This window comes from Streptopelia decaocto, assembly GCF_964273445.1.
Source record: "Streptopelia decaocto genome assembly, chromosome: 2".
Classification (NCBI taxonomy): Eukaryota; Metazoa; Chordata; class Aves; order Columbiformes; family Columbidae; genus Streptopelia; species Streptopelia decaocto.
Window position 1 is genome coordinate 138518628 of NC_138655.1, and position 16035 is coordinate 138534662.

General features: G+C 38.2%; 1 protein-coding gene across 1 annotated transcript in view; it reads right to left on the minus strand.

Moving 5' to 3' along the window:
* Nucleotides 1–2495: 2495 nt before the first annotated feature.
* The window catches only part of VPS50 (VPS50 subunit of EARP/GARPII complex), a 92727-nt gene continuing 79187 nt past the window's right edge, over nt 2496–16035 (minus strand). The window contains exons 23-28 of the mRNA XM_082045709.1: nt 11849–11997; nt 10640–10736; nt 10334–10492; nt 7782–7903; nt 4693–4882; nt 2496–3242 (exon numbers count right to left, since the gene is read on the minus strand). Coding sequence (XP_081901835.1) covers nt 3123–3242; nt 4693–4882; nt 7782–7903; nt 10334–10492; nt 10640–10736; nt 11849–11997 — 837 coding nt within the window. The 3' untranslated portion in view covers nt 2496–3122. The remainder of the gene's footprint in view (nt 3243–4692; nt 4883–7781; nt 7904–10333; nt 10493–10639; nt 10737–11848; nt 11998–16035) is intronic.

Consider the following 16035-nt stretch of genomic DNA (forward strand, 5'->3'; position numbering starts at 1 on the left):
ACATTTGGCTTTTTGAGGATTTTGCTAAGAGACAGCACTATTTATCAATTCAATCATGGTGGAGGGGTTTTTTGTGTGTGTGGTTTTGCTTTGTTGTTTTGTTTGTTTGTTTAAACACTGGCTTTATCCAAAGTTCAAGTCACCGAAGTACAGCTTGCAATACAGAAATTTCATAAGCATTAACCATAAACAAGGTCTCAAAGGGTAAAGACCCCACATATATCACTCAGACGGGAAGAACAGGAGGATCTATAATTTTGTGTGTTCCGTGGTAGCAGGACAAGTCAAGAGCACAACCCACATCCACAGCTTTGCATGAAATAAGCTCCATCTTCGGTATCACGAGACGTGCCTTTGCCACTCACATCTGTGAAAATTAGAAGGGGATGCAAACCTTTCACAGATAGCTTTGAGACAGCCACTGATCACTTGTCCCTTTTTCTCCCTTAGGGGACAGGGGCAAAAGAAGGAAGACTGTTCCTTCAGCAGCGCTCACAAGCTGTAATCTACACCGCACATTCAGGGTTTGCTAAGCAGGTCTGGCCAAGGACTAGTTTTTCCCCTTGCAGATCAGAAGCAAACCAAGATTTTGTTGTACACATGGAAAGCCTCCCACGGGGGAACAAGGACCCCAGGAGAGTGAGATACCTGGAAATTCAGCTACTCCTGTGAAATCATCGAGCATTCAACTCCCTACCCAGATCAGGCACAGGAATTTACACCTCTGGGGGCTGCTCTGTGCACTATCCCATCAGCTGAAGCCCTGCTGATCCAAGATACTCTTACCCATCAATGCCATTCTGCTTTGAATAGTTAAATCTGCGCTGAAGCAAGGCCTTGAATCTTACATCAGCGTCACAGCAACCGATCAATTGGATTCCCCCAATTTTCATCCCAGTAGCTACTTCTTTGGAGAACAGCATCACCATTAGATGCAACCTGACTGCAGAAAAGACAGTTGGATCTGATCAGGGCAGGAAGAGCCTTCACCTACCCAGAATCTTGAAAGCTGGTCATCTGTGCTCCAGCTCAGTTTGGCAAATATCGGATTACTCATTGTCTGGGGAAGAGGATTTAAATTCTTCATTAGGCTAAAGGACTGACAGATGCATTGCCCAGCCTGTATTTGTGCTTGGGATTGTCTCAACAAGTATAAGATGAATGAAGATCAAACAATTGTTCCATAGGTTTAACACTGTCTCTTACACATTCTTTTATTTGGGGGCTTTCTTATAAATAACAAGTCAAACAATAGATATGCTACAAAAAAAATCATTCCTGACTATGATTCATGCAATTGCTCACCTCCTTCCTTGAGCCTACATTCCAATCAGCGCTTATTCTCCTACCTTTTGGTAGGCAATCAAATTACAGCGACCTAAACAGGTCAGGAGAAATTAAGCATGTGTTCATCTCACTAAAGCTCTGGTAAAGATATTTATGTTTCTTATTAAACCCACAAGAAGAAAAGTGAAAGAGATTTTACACTAATTGTCTCTGACACATTTCTATTTCTTCCGAGAGCTCCAGTTCAGGACCTGACTCCAGGGCAGATAAACTGACGCAGAAGTCCACACTTCCAAAATGAACCACACTTTCCTTTTTTTGCACCACCTTCGCAGTGAGGGCAAAAGCAATTCAGCCTCAACATGCACATTGACACACTGCTAAAGAAGCAGAAGTAGAAGTCAGCACGACAGCATGGTCAATAAAGGAGTTACATTTGTTTTAAATATTATTTCCTTTAAAATGCAGATGAACAAGGGAGCTGAATACTACACAGTCAACATTTAAAATGTAAATTCTATCTTTCTTCTAAAACTGTGTACCAGCTTTTACTGAACTCACCCAATGACGCTCAGTCCACTTCTGAAGAGGAAATTAAACTATAAAGAAGAGCAATTATAATGATTCCACAGGGTAATTTTCTGTCACCAGGTACTGCTGTCATTCAGTAAGTCCTGATTCTCCCGTGTTTGAATTAAAAGTACAATGGCAAGTGTGAATCCAAAACTGAGAATGCACCATGGTGTATACATGGTGGATTGTAGTTTATGTAAATTACTTCACCTATTAGCTCAACGCTAGCATATTTCCTTTTAAAAGGTTTGAGAGCATTGCAAAAAGTTTACTATGTAATAAAAAAATATCTAAAACTTTACATACTAAAAACCAAAGTCAAACCGGAAAACCTCAGTGGCATCAGTGATAATCTGAGAAATTGATTTCTAGGACAAATACTCAGCCAAGCAATTTTTTTTCCCTCAGGATCACTCAGGGTGTCTACAGCAGAGCAAGAAATAGTATGATTATCTTAGTATCAATCCAAAACTTCACCCCAAAAACATTATTCCTATGCACAGGCATTATTGCTTCGGGACAGGGAAGACTGGCAGAGGGACAAGAGGGAAATGATACGAAAGGAACAGTACTAATTTCTATTGTAAATGACATTTTGCATTGTTGAATTAGGAAAATAAAATATCACAAAGAAATCTTATCAGTATTCAGTATTTATTACCTTCTATTAATCTGAAGTCGATCATTTTGATATGACAATTAATTCTCAAATAAACAGACATTTTTAAATACGTATGAAGATGAGAAGCTTTAACATGAGAGTATTTAATTGATCTGTACTCTTAATCCACATGCAAGATACATCAATCGAATATTGTACATTTCCTTTCATTTTACACTGGCCCATAATAAAGCACAAATTCTGAGGGTGAAAGCAGGGAGGAAAGAAATAATATTTTCAAGTAGCCCTTTTATTAGAAAAGAGCATCAATTATATATTAAGCCAATGTGTTTCTCTGATTTTGATTTTACTCACAGTATACAGATTTGCAAAATACACAGCTCACCAATGATACACAGACAGTGGCCCTTTACCAAGGGCAAGTAACAAAAAAAGAAGAAATACAACAGAAAATAATTTTACAGATTAGAAAAGTCATATTTTGGAACATTATGCCACTTCAGAGTGTCTCCAATGCTGGTAAGAAAGGTCATGCACAATGTTTTTTAAGAGAATGCTGTCATTAGTCCATGACAGGTTTGTCTGCATGCTTCACATGAACAGAAAATGTACAAGTCACATGGAAAGCAGGTTTCTCCAGTTATCTTTTAGGCCTGTCTATTTCGTCAATAGCAGCCAGCAACTTCTGTCTCGCCTTTTTATTGATGTGGGAGCCCAGACAAACATTCACCAGGTTGGTCAACTGCTTAGTGGAATATTCCTGGCAAATAAAAGCAGATCATGTTATGGAAGAATGAAACACTGGACAAAGATAGAAAATTACAAAATGCAGACATACACACTGTGGACTTTTCAACTGATAGAAGCAGTCAGTACACAAGGGAGATTTAAAGTGGCAGTTAAGTCAGGTCTGGACACTTTACATAGTTGAGGCAGAGGACAAACCAGTATTTTGCTACATGGCAGATTATAAAGGAAAATGCTTACAACTTTAGTCATGTTGGACTGAGTTCACAGAAAGTACTTCTGTGAATACATATAGATCTAAATCAACTTTTAATCTATTTTCCACTCTTTGTGAGGTGTGGTAGAAATATATATATAAATGGGATAAGCTTTTAATGCAAAAATGTTTTTCTCAACAAACTGTGACAGAAGTTGATCTTTTTTATTTTGACTTCTCACTTCCAATAAGTTTCTAAATACTTCTGTCTACCAGGCCTCCAAACAATATTAATTTCAGTACATGATAAAGGAGGAAAAAATGTTAAGACAAGAACTCTTAACACCCGTCAAAACACCACATTTGCCAGTACTACCTTTATGCTTAACACAACCCAAAATACGGCTTCCACCAGTACATTTACACAAGAGTTTTTCCACATAGGTCACCGAACAACAGCTCACAATTTCTCTTGTGGCTCCAGGTATAACAAGGAAAACAGCATTAAAGACATATTTCTTCCATCCATTACTAGTGGGATTTAAAGTAATCCCAAAATTAGGATTTCAAAATGCTCCGTTTCAAAAGACCTTTCACTTTAGCAATGAGCAGCACCAACAGCATGTAATTATTACTTACATAGTCCTGTTATAATAGTTAGGTTATGCTGTCACGAAAGCATGCTAAATGCTTTCCAAACACAAATGAAGACTTAGAGAGAAATGTTGATCCTGACTCAGTATTATAAAATTATGGAAGAAAAAGCAATGACTCTCATCCATTGTGCCTTAGAACTAAGTTTAAGCAATCTACTCCTAAAAGCAAAGTAAAATTCATGGGGTGATTTCAAACTCTATTTCTTGACGATCAAGTTGTGCACTTTGGCATATTCTGAAAAGCACACAAACTTCACTTTGCTCTAGTTCCCCATGTTTTTTGACACGGTGGGTAAATGAGACTGGCTTATTCATTCTTCCCAGTCATCAGATGCTGGATCAGTACAAACACATACAAAGTTCATATGATGTGTGAATATAATTAACATATTGATATATTAATATAATGAATGTAAACATGCACACACACATTTATATTAATATAGCTTCCTGTACAGATTTTATTATAATAAATTAATATATACATATATATGCATATATTCATTTTTAAAACACGCAGAAGCATTGATCACTTAGAGTTGTTAGCATGATTCTGTCATCATGGTAAATTTTCCCGATAGACAGTAAAAGAATGGAAATTTCACTCTTACCCTATGTTCTTTTATCCAGCTTTCCATGTCATTTTCTGTTAGGTAGTATGCTTTAATGTAGGTCTCCACAAATTCTTTATCTGGAATAGGCCTAATGTCTGTTAACTTTTCTAGTTTCATTAAGAATTGTTGAAAGTCCAGTTGCATCAAGGCACGTCCTTCATTGCTGCACTTCTTTACATTGGCATAACTGAAAAGAGAAACATGGCGGAAAGTGAAAATTAGAAGGAAATAAAAATTAACATAATTATGGTTTTAAGTTGAAAGCAGACGAGAACTCCTCTTAGGATATGTGATGCAGAGCTTTATTTGCATTAGTATAATACATTTTAGCCCCACTCACAGAGCAGAATGTCACTATACCTAGTGCTACTTAAAAAAACACAACACCCTTCCCATAAAAGCCACTAAAAACCCTACGTTGAACAACTTACTAGAAGTGGGTTAAAGGAAATGAAATCAATGCTGCCAGCATGCTAGACAGTGGCTTCAGGCAAGTGATCATGACCACTGAAATCTGCAAGGTAATGCGGCAGCTTTAGGAATGGTCCCTGGGAGCTTGGCGGACCTGTGGTGGCAGCATCAGAGAACGGCACAGAGCTGCTTGTTTTAAACCACCCACAGTAACCAGAGGATAAGGGGTGGCAGCACTGGCTAACCTCTGCGAGAGGTTAATGTTTTAACGAGAGTAGGTTGACAGAAAACTAGTGATAGGTTTAAGGTCAAAGAAGAGACAGTAGGTGATTTCAGGGCAGGCTATTATCAGGAAGGGTTACAGTGGGGTGATAGGCAACAAATGAAGATAACGATCTTTGCAGTTCTTCAAATGGGTAAAAAATTGCATTTGTCAAGATCAAAGGAAATGACATTGCGATGCCCTTAACAGTGCCAATTTCAGCTGTGTTCAGGGAACAAAAAAGTTTTGCTCTGAGGCACAGTGTCTTCATAGATTTAATGCAGCCCACCCACGGGCTGCTGCCACAAACAACAGTCCAGTCCCACCATTTCTATTCTTCCTTCCTACCAAATTTCAAGCAAGCTTAGTTTTCCATTGGTTCACGAAGCTGATGCAATTATTACACAGTCCCTAAATTATTCGGCCTGATGCAAAGGAGGCAGCAGAAAAATGCAGCTGGAAACTGGATACACAGCAAGATCAGGAAGAAACTGCAGCTGGTACGCAGAAAGAATTTGCAGAATGCAGAAATAACAGAGGCAAAAAGAGAAGGGGAGCAAGGCACAAGGCTTTTGGAGCTCTGAAGAGGACTGGATGATGATTCTCAACAGGACATAGTGAAGCACTTCAAGAAGCCAGATGGGAAATAGGAGAGAACATAGAAATAGGAGACAGGGCAGGGTAAGACTGAAAGAAGGGTACGGCTGACTGTACTGGAGATACAGCTCAGCAAAGAGCCTGATGAGAGCAATTTCAAAGCTGTCTGGCTGACTGGAGGAGAAACATCTCCTTTATGGCTTTTAATTCCATACCTTCATGGAACTCTGAGCTGAAAGAAGTTATGAAGGTATTCAGAGAATCAGCTGTTCAGAATATCTTCATTCCCTTTCCCCAATGGAAAAAAAAAACAACTTACAAGACAGGTGAGGAAAAAAATAAGGAACAGAGCAAGAAGGAAATTACAGGCAGATATTTGTGAGGAGATTGATAAGTGCTCTTTATACTCTAAGAAAGGACATAGGACAAATCATATCAGTAAGGTATTCGCATTCCGCTTTTACCAGTCAGTGAAATGCTTAGATGAAAGTAAAGGTGAAAGTTTCATGGTAAGTCCCAAGTGTGAACTAAAACTGCAGCATGGAACAAGACATATGAGCGATGACCTTCACAGCTAAGAATTAAGTGGTTTGTGAACATTGAAGTCACAAAAGGTGAGTACGATTGTGAAGTAAGGGAAAGAAACGAGCCCAAAACAGGTAAAAGGGCTAAAGCAGAGAAGTGTGGTAGCGACTGACAGTTTTATCCACTTGAAAGGAAAGGGAGATGGGGAGAGGAGAAGACAGGCTTTTGTTCCATATCTTTGCTTCTTTTAATTTGAGGCATGATAAGTGGAAATAAAATTTCAAAAAGTAAAGATAATTGTATAGGTCTGGATTATGGCTGGATTCAGTCTCCCTGAAGATGAAATGGATCTCTCAAGAGACTGCAAAAGGATGGAAGGATGGCATGAAAAGAAACAGGCATGAGTTTAAAAATGATGGCCTGATGGAAGCAGTGGAAGCTGATGATCCTTGTCAGTCAGCTAACACTTGGAAAAGAAGAATGCTGTTGAGGTTCTAACTTAGAGTAGACAGCAGGAGAGTGGAAGGAAAAGAAGTAAAACAGGTACTAGGGAGTGCATAGGGTAAAGATATCCAAGAAGGAAATAGGGAAAAATATGCAGAAAGAGTGGAAGATGGTACATATTCTATGATGAAGAAGGTATGATCAGAGCCCAGACATATGTAGCAAGGGGACAAGAACACAAAAATTAATGCAGTAGATGAAAACACTGCAATACTCAGGTCACAATATTAACTCTGAAAAGACTGGACATTGATTAGGAGGGAGGGATGCGCAAGGCGGAGCAGTTCCTGGCTAAGGTGCTTGAGCCTCTATTTACCAAGCCAACTAAGACACCTCTCTGTTCCTGATAAATGTGGAAAAATCCTGCTCCATCACTATTCTAAGATAACTGCTAGGGTTGACAACTCCATCTTTCTTCCTGGAAAAGACAAATGGCATCACCATAGAGATGCTGACAATTACACTTTATCTTTCTTCTTTGCTCTCAGGAAACAATAACTTTCAGATCGAAGTTTCTTTAAAAGAGAACAAGGTTGTTTTAAATGCTTCAATAAAACACTCAGACAGTGTAATTCTTCAGCAGCATCTAGATACAAGGCCATCCCCTCTAGGCTTAATGCTGTACCATACTCTGTGAAACACCTACTAAGGACTATGGTAAGCCCTGATATTTTTTAGACTCCCCAAAAGTGCAAGGGCTTACCAGTGCACTACAAAATTAGAAATTTTCATTCCAGAAAATATAGACATATTTACTGAAAAGCAAGACTTTTCATGAACTACTTACCCTTCCACAAGAGTTCTATTGGCCAAGCGTATGCAGTGCTCCCAAAGGATGTTGGAGACTGGCAGTGGAATACGGACTCGCTTAGACACTTCATTCAACCTTCTGTTAAATTCTTCAAATTCCTGATGAAACATGGAAGATCATTATTCCTTTAGCATGAAAGGTATCATACGCTATACATCCCTAGCAACAACAAAAACAATCAGAAATGCACATGAAAGAGAACACTGAAAATAAGAGCAAATCAGAAAAGCTCAAAAAGGCACAGACTGTAGAGACAAGCTTAATGTGTAAAGTAGAAAGCATACAACTTCTAGTACATTATTCACGACATTACCTCAGTATTTTTTTAAAAAAGGAAATACTCCTGTTTCCCAGAGGTGCAGCTCTCCGTGACTGACACCTCTGAAAATTAACCCCTTAGCTAATCCTTCAAATGCCATTTTCATTGCCTCTCTCCCCAAACTAGTCACTAACTTCTTAAAACTCAATATACAGCTACTGAAGAAAATCCACTGATGATCTCTTTACCCCTCTAAATACCTGCCCCATCAGCTTTCAAAGAGAAGCTCAGAAATATTATAACCACTTTTCATTCTTCAGCCTTTCACATTAGACAGCTCCCCAGTGCTTTAAAGGGAGCTGAGAGCACCCACTGAAAACAGCCCAAATCTAACAGTTTAGGAGCATACTGCAACACTGGCTAATAATTCAGGTTGAGGGAAGGCATCTGGTTCCACCTGAAACATCAGTGGCCTGGTCATAACCAAATGTAATTACTGTTACCATGATTTTATCATTTACATAATGTGAAGTAGAAATCTGTCATCAGCGACTAATGCCTCTGTCATTTAAAAAAGAGTATGACATGACTTAAATATAAAGCAGACTGATAATGAACTGTTCCGTGTAATCAGCAAGACCAGTTTGTACTGCAGCCTATTAAGACCATATTTGTCAACAAAGTGCTTTCATTCCAAGGCTGTTAATCTGGGTTTTTTTCCTCCTTTTTTTTTTATTTCTCCCTATCAAAAATTCACTAAGTGAAAAAAATCAGAAGGGAATCTCAATAACCAATTTAATCTAGTATCTGACCAAATAACTGGAGTTTAACACAAATTTTCTTAAAGGGGAATTTGGCAAGAGGAAACAGGGTACCACAACACCATGCTCTGATCGGCGTACAACTCACTCTTCTGAAGATGAAGATGCCAAACACTCCGAGTTAATGAATTTCTTGAACAATCTTCTTCCCCCATATTATCTGCTTCCATACATACTATGACCAAGTACAGAATTTTGCACATGTGCACACAGCTAAAATAATTGGTTTTAACATTAAAGACTGGGCTTACATCTGACACTCCTGGAATCCCAGGGTACACAGCACATCACTAATTGTTTATCAGTAACTTAAAAGCTTCTGTAGCAACTATCATTAGCTATATAATGTAGAGGCCAGAAGTGGTTTTAAATGGTATTAGCCCTGATTGTCCTGAAGCAAATTCATTAGCAGTTGTACATTCACAACAGGAAAAAGTTCTACTGCAGAGATCAAATGCTGTGGGTACAAACTGATTTCAAGAAGCCACGGCAGAATAAAAAAGGGAAATCACAAAGATTCAGTGAAATTCAGTGCAATGACACATCATCTGCTAGATTCTCCCTTCTTTGTGTTTTTTCGGGGTTTTGTTTGTTTGTTTGTTTAAGCAGAGAACAGCTACAAAGTACAAAGACATAATCAAAACTGCTGCTCAATACAGACAAATAACTTTTCCTGTGATACATACTTCACATATCTTTAAAATAAAATTTTCAGTTTCTCTGTAAGAATTAGTATAATTATACTGCTGCCAGAACTTCTAAAGACCTTTATAAACATCCGTTAGGCATACATAAAAGGAGAGAGAGATTGTCCCAAGAACTGGGTTTTTATGCCATAAGACACAGCAATTGTATAACCACTTCTACTGAATGCAATTGAGAAGTTGGGTGAATAATTGACAGCTGGGCAAATAACTTTCCTTCTACCTTCCTTTTCTCATGCTAACTTCTAAATACAGCAACCTCAATTAGATAGTGCATGATCATTACTGGTGTTGGTTTGACCTACAGCCCCTATGATACATCTCAAAGACAACAGCTAAAATTATGCAGAACAGCAAACAGGCTTTGTAAAAAAAATCCACTATCTAAGGCCACTGGATTTTCCCCAATATTACTCTGTTTACTACACATTTATCTACCATTCAAGACAGACACGAAACTCATTAAACTTTTGTGGTCACTTTCACCCACCACATAGTAAAAAATCATCACTAAAAACAGTCTGCTGGCATCAAGAAAAATGAAAATTCTGGACAGACCTCCTTATAATAACTTACCATTTGTCAGGATGCTGTATTGTTCAAACAATGCTACTTTAATGGTTTTAGAGAAGTATTACAGTAATTTAATGTTTATATAAACTCTAGCACACCATTTCCCAGAATTATTACAGTAATTTAATGTTTATATAAACTCTAGCACACCATTTCCCAGAAAGTATTCACCTTTAAAAGAGCATCTACATATATATTGTGTTGTGACATGATTTCCTTCACATCCCATTTCACATTAGCCATGAGAAGCAGCATTTGTTCATAATCAATGGCTTTAGCAGCAACAATCCAATAAACTGGTTTACGTAGTTCACTGGCAGTTGACACTGTCTGAAACAGAATATAAATAAAATTAAATTCGGTAAATTTCTGGCTAATAAGAGCAATATATAACTATGATGTACAACTATTTGCACCATATTGTACAAGTTTCAAATATTTCGTTTAAAAATCAGCTGTGAATTACACTATTCTGACCTGAGAATAGAATTGCTGAAGAAAAGGCTTCTTGGCAGCTGGCATCACTGCATCAAGATGAGGCTGAAGAAACTCAAACTGCTCAGCCAGAAATACCCTTTGAAAGCAAAGAAAATTTACTGTGAGCTAAATGCATGATTTGGCTTGTCTCTGTACAACATTTACTCTGCAGTTGACGTATTTGGCAATAACAATATGTAACCCTGGAAAATTCAGTCCTGAGAAGAACTGTATCTGTTTCATACCAGCATATCAGCAAAGTGTTCTCAATTCTGACAATTCTAAAATATGATTGCAAACAAGACAATGCTTGAAGAGAGAGACTAAGGCTTGAATATCAACAATTCATACTTCTGTTTACTAAGGATAGACTGCAAAAGTCTGATCCAAAGTCTAGTAAAATCAGTGGACAAGTGTCCCATAATTTCCATACTGCGGTCCACATTAATATTAAATGCAAGTCAGCATTCCAAAATAACATTCCTAATTACTTATATACTGGTGCATCTTTAAAAGATAGAATATGAGATCAAATTCTTTCTCAAGGGTAAGATTTGTTAATAATAACAAAGAAATACATTTCTAAACAAGCACAAATGAATGCAAAATAAAATAAGCTCATTTGAAAACATATTTTTTAATTCGTTTTAAAATGAACTTCTAATCTTTAACTGTCATCTTGTTTGTGGGAAAAAATAATTCCTATCTGACTCCTACTATTATTCTGACCAAATAAAAACTACTTTGCTAATTTTGTGTTAATTGCTTGTTATAATCTCTTTTTCACCGGTAAACTTCCACCCATTGCCAACAACATTGCCATACAAGCCAAACCAATATGAACTAAGCAGTTTTGAGTCTCAGCCACCACCATTTTGGAACTTAATATAAGGTTTAAATGAAGCACACAGATTAAATACTTGCCATTAGCCTCTTTAAGCTTTTTTCATGTTAGATTTGGCCTTGTACTGTCACAAATTACTGGACCAGCTGCAGCAAAATTTCATTGCATGTGCTTGCAGGTGGTTAGACCAGATGGTTAAGTCCTGCTACCTTTAATTAAGAAATTACCTCTATCACTCATTTAAAATCATATTGAGAAGTAAGAATTTTTGAACTCTCAAGAAGGTTTTGGCTTGTAATCACAATCTCTTAAACACTCCATAGTCCTCAGTGACCACCAAATGCAGTGTACAGTAAATAACCTACAAGGATTCTGTGGCCACCACTCTCTCTGCCAAACCGTAGAGCGAATTGCCAGATGTCAAAACTACGAGATGACTGAGATGTGGGCTTGGCACCTTCTCCTTTCTCTCTTCAGCAGCTGTGAGAGTTCCTGCAGGATCAGCAGAGACCTCCTAAAACAAAGAATTAAGCAACTGAAAAACCACAAAAACAGCAAGAACGGCTCCAGCTGAGCAGTTTCAGTTGGCAGATAAGATGAAGGAACGCTTCTAATTCTAAGGTGCAACTTAAATCAAGCCTGAATCAAAAGACAACCATAAAGAGGGAAAAAGAGGGGAACAGGAGGGGGAAAGAGTGTGAGAAAGGGAGAGGGAAACTCCCCACCTCTACATTTGAGGAATGTAAGTACAAGTTACAGCTAGAAGAGGAATCACAGAAGGAAGAAATTCCCAGAACTCTCACATTGGCCTAAGCGGGTATATAAACGGACACACTCTGCGGCTTAGCTATTTGCCAAAACCATAGCAGGACACAAAAACATAAATGTACTTCTGGCTTTAGATTAATTACTCATACCACACTTAATGCTTAGACACAGCCTACAAAAATATGAGAAACGCTACCAAGTAAAGGTGATACAGAACCCCAACCAGATAAAGAAGACAGGCATGACACAGCACTGATTGCTTAAGTAAGAGCTTTCTGTGACCGGGGATAGAATCTCTGTGGCCAGACAGGTGCTACAATAAATCAACCTGTTTGTATGGAATGAAAATAAATGTGAGCAATAACACAGTGACAAAGTACTGGTACAAATAATTTCTTCAAAAGCAAGATCAGGTGCACAACACGTCTACTGTAAAGCAATGTATGAACATAAAGCCCATATGACAACAATAACACACAAATGTGACATTTATAGCTGGACTCAAAAACTAGCATAATTCTCAGATTGCTGGAAAACTGAACAAAGATGAAGGCAAAACCATGATAATAAATAAAGCAGCTTTGCAGTTTTGTATGTTTTGTTTTTCCCAGCTGGAGACAGAAACAAACTGAGAGGAAATTGCAGTGAACTAACTAAAGAATCAGAAGCAGAAGGAGTCACCAGGAGCTTCTTCTAGGCTTCACAGCAGAGAATAACTGTGATTAGTGACACCAAATAGAATAATGGCTATGTACAGACTTTTCAGACAGTTTTGGCTAAGAAGAAGAAGAAAGCAGTGAGCACTAGAAACACTGATAGAACTAAGTGGTGGTCTAACTCATTCTAAATATCAGGATTGTGGCAAGAAGGTTATGCACTGTAGATCTCGAAAAAACAACAGAAAAGGTGCTGCACAGATGATCAGGTGAAAAAAGGGAAAAACCACAGGGAGATTGTTCTGGGAGCAAAATACCTGTCAGACCTGTAGTGGTTATACTGCAGCAATTAGAGGCAGGATAGGCAAAAATTGATTATGTCAAAATGCATAAAGATTTGGTGAGAATTTAAGTTTACAATGAGCAGAAAGATGAAAACTTTGCTGCTATAGGCAAAGCAACACCAGAATGTGTTTACTGCTCAGATGAAAGCCAAGCCAAAAGTGACATTAAGAATAGTAGACGACCAGGAAGATAATCATGTCCAAGGTGTTCAAATGGTTTGAGTTGTGGAGGAATAAAAAGATCACAAGTTCCACTTTAACCATCCTGGATTTTAGCTAATAGTTGCCTCCTGGATGTGACAGCCCAAGGCAACAGGGAACTGGATTTGCTAAATGAGAAATGCTCTTCCAGTTCTCCCAAAGACATCAAACACAAACATAAAAATGGGCTACAGCAGTTGAAACAAAGAGCAGACTGGCAAATCGGAGTTCTCACCATCAAGGGTGAGGAAAATACCTTCAGACTTGTAAAAAAAAAACTGTAAGAGGTTACAGTAGCAGCAAGTGGATAAAGCAGGGAGCTTTAAAGGATCCCCATAGAAATTCTGGCATTAAAACCAAAGACTGCTGACTTAGCAATACCATCAACACATCATTTGTAGCGCTAAAAGATCTCATAGAAATGGATCAATGAGCAAAAGATAAAACTTCTAAAGGAAGCTTATGGTAAAAGCTATCAGATACAGTTGCATCAAGCATGGGAACATTCATAAAGGCTAGCCACACTGCTATGTTATTTGAAAAATGAATTTACTTTGATCTGATGCGTGTTCACAAGCAGCTTGATAAATTTGCAATTAAACTGGCCAGACATTTCACAATACCATGAAGTTTGCATTCTGCTGAGTATGTCAGAATGGATAAGCAAACCAAAAGGCCTAGATACTTGCTAAAACTCATATAACCTCTTTCATGCAGCTCTGAAGACGCCTACCTAGCACATCCACAAGTATAGTGCACATAGGCAATAACATCAAATCACCCAGGCGTAACGGCCAATTCTTTAAAAAATATTACCTGAGCCAAAGACACCATTGATTAACTACCAAAATCCACTCTTTATTTACCTTCTCTTTTTCTTTTTCACTTAATGTCATTCTCAAAAAAGCCACAACAACAACAACAGCAACAACAAGCTTTGAAATGTTTACACATGATAAAAATCCAAACCCACAGCCTACCAACCAAATCTTTATTCTTAGGAGAGACAGTGAGCCACAGAGCGGGAGAAGAGTATCAGTGGTAAAGATTTAAGCATCTGCTTCTTTGAAAGACTAATTACAAATTATATAAAAAACCCCAAACACTGTAAGTATTTAATGTTGTATTTATCTCACTTGAAAGGTGCCTGTCTCTTTGGTATTATGATACATTTTAAACACTTTTTTTTTACCTGCCTTCTTCCCACTAAGGTAAATTCCTTGTGAATCTTTTAAAAGCTGAAAATGTGTTGCACCTGAAGACACAAAATGTACATGAGACAACTGGCTAAATCAAAGACACGCTTGGATTCAACCAGGAGGTCGGACTCTGGTTCAAATATACTGGCTAAAAACACTATGAGCATTTCATTCTCTTGCTTTTTCTAAAAAGCAGGGATTGCAGAAGCACGTTGAGAGCAAAAAGGAAGCCCAAGGGAACTGCTGGTGCACTGATTCCCCAGAAAAGCACAAGACCATTCTGAAAGGGTTTCAGTGATGCATGTGGTTTTTCTTCCACCCTTCATTAACAGAAATGATCAAATGATTGAAAGCAGAAATAAAGGGGCAAAACATTCAGACTGGAACACAAAAAAAGGCTACAGACTATTTAAAGAAATAACGTGTTTTGCAATTAACTGGACTTGTTAAAGTTAACCCTTCCAGTGATTTAAGAAAAACTGCAAGATAATTTCTGTTGTCCGAGGTTGCCTTTGAGTACGGTCATGTAAGGTAAGGTAAGGTAAGGTCATGTAAAAATGATAATGGGAAAAATGACGCCGCTCTCAAGAGGAAGAAGAGGATGAGCAGAGCAGAAGCCAGGAAATTAAAAGCAGCCAGCCCAACTTTAATGACAAGAAATGGCAAGTTACACTGAGAACATACTGCGGCACCCAGCATCGAGCATGCAGACAGCAGCAGCAAAGCAGAACAAACCTGCTCAGCTTTTCTCTGCATGAGTGGCAGGTCTTGCTGATAGAGCAGAAATGTGATATATCTAAGACATATTACAGCCTACACAATGTCCTTGTAAGCAAACTGGGAAAAAATACAGATTTGATAAAATAATTTCAAGGTAAACATGGAACTGATGCAAACTACATGATGTGTTTCTCCTTCCTTGCCAAACAAGAAATAAGCGACAGTGATCTCACAGTTTTTTGTGCTTTGGTTGTTTTTTTGGTTGGTTTGTTGGTTTGGTGTTTTGTTTTGCTTTGGTTTGTTTTTTATTTGTTTGGATTTTTGTTTAGTTTGGGTTTTGTTTAATTTCATCAAAAGCACCAAACTTATCTGAATAATAACCATAATAACTATTGCCAGTACTCTTCAATGTCTTCATAAATGACTTGGACACAGGACTTGGAATACTAAGTAAATTCGCCAATGACACAAAACTGGGAGGAGCTGTCGACACTCTTGAGGGCAGAGAGGCCCTGCAGAGGGATCTGGACAAATGGAGAACTGAGCAATCGCCAACAGCATGAAGTTCAACAAGGGCAAGTGCTGCATTTTGCACCTGGGACATGGCAACCCTGGCTGCACATACAGACTGGGGAACGAGATGCTGGAAAGCAGCTCTGCAGAG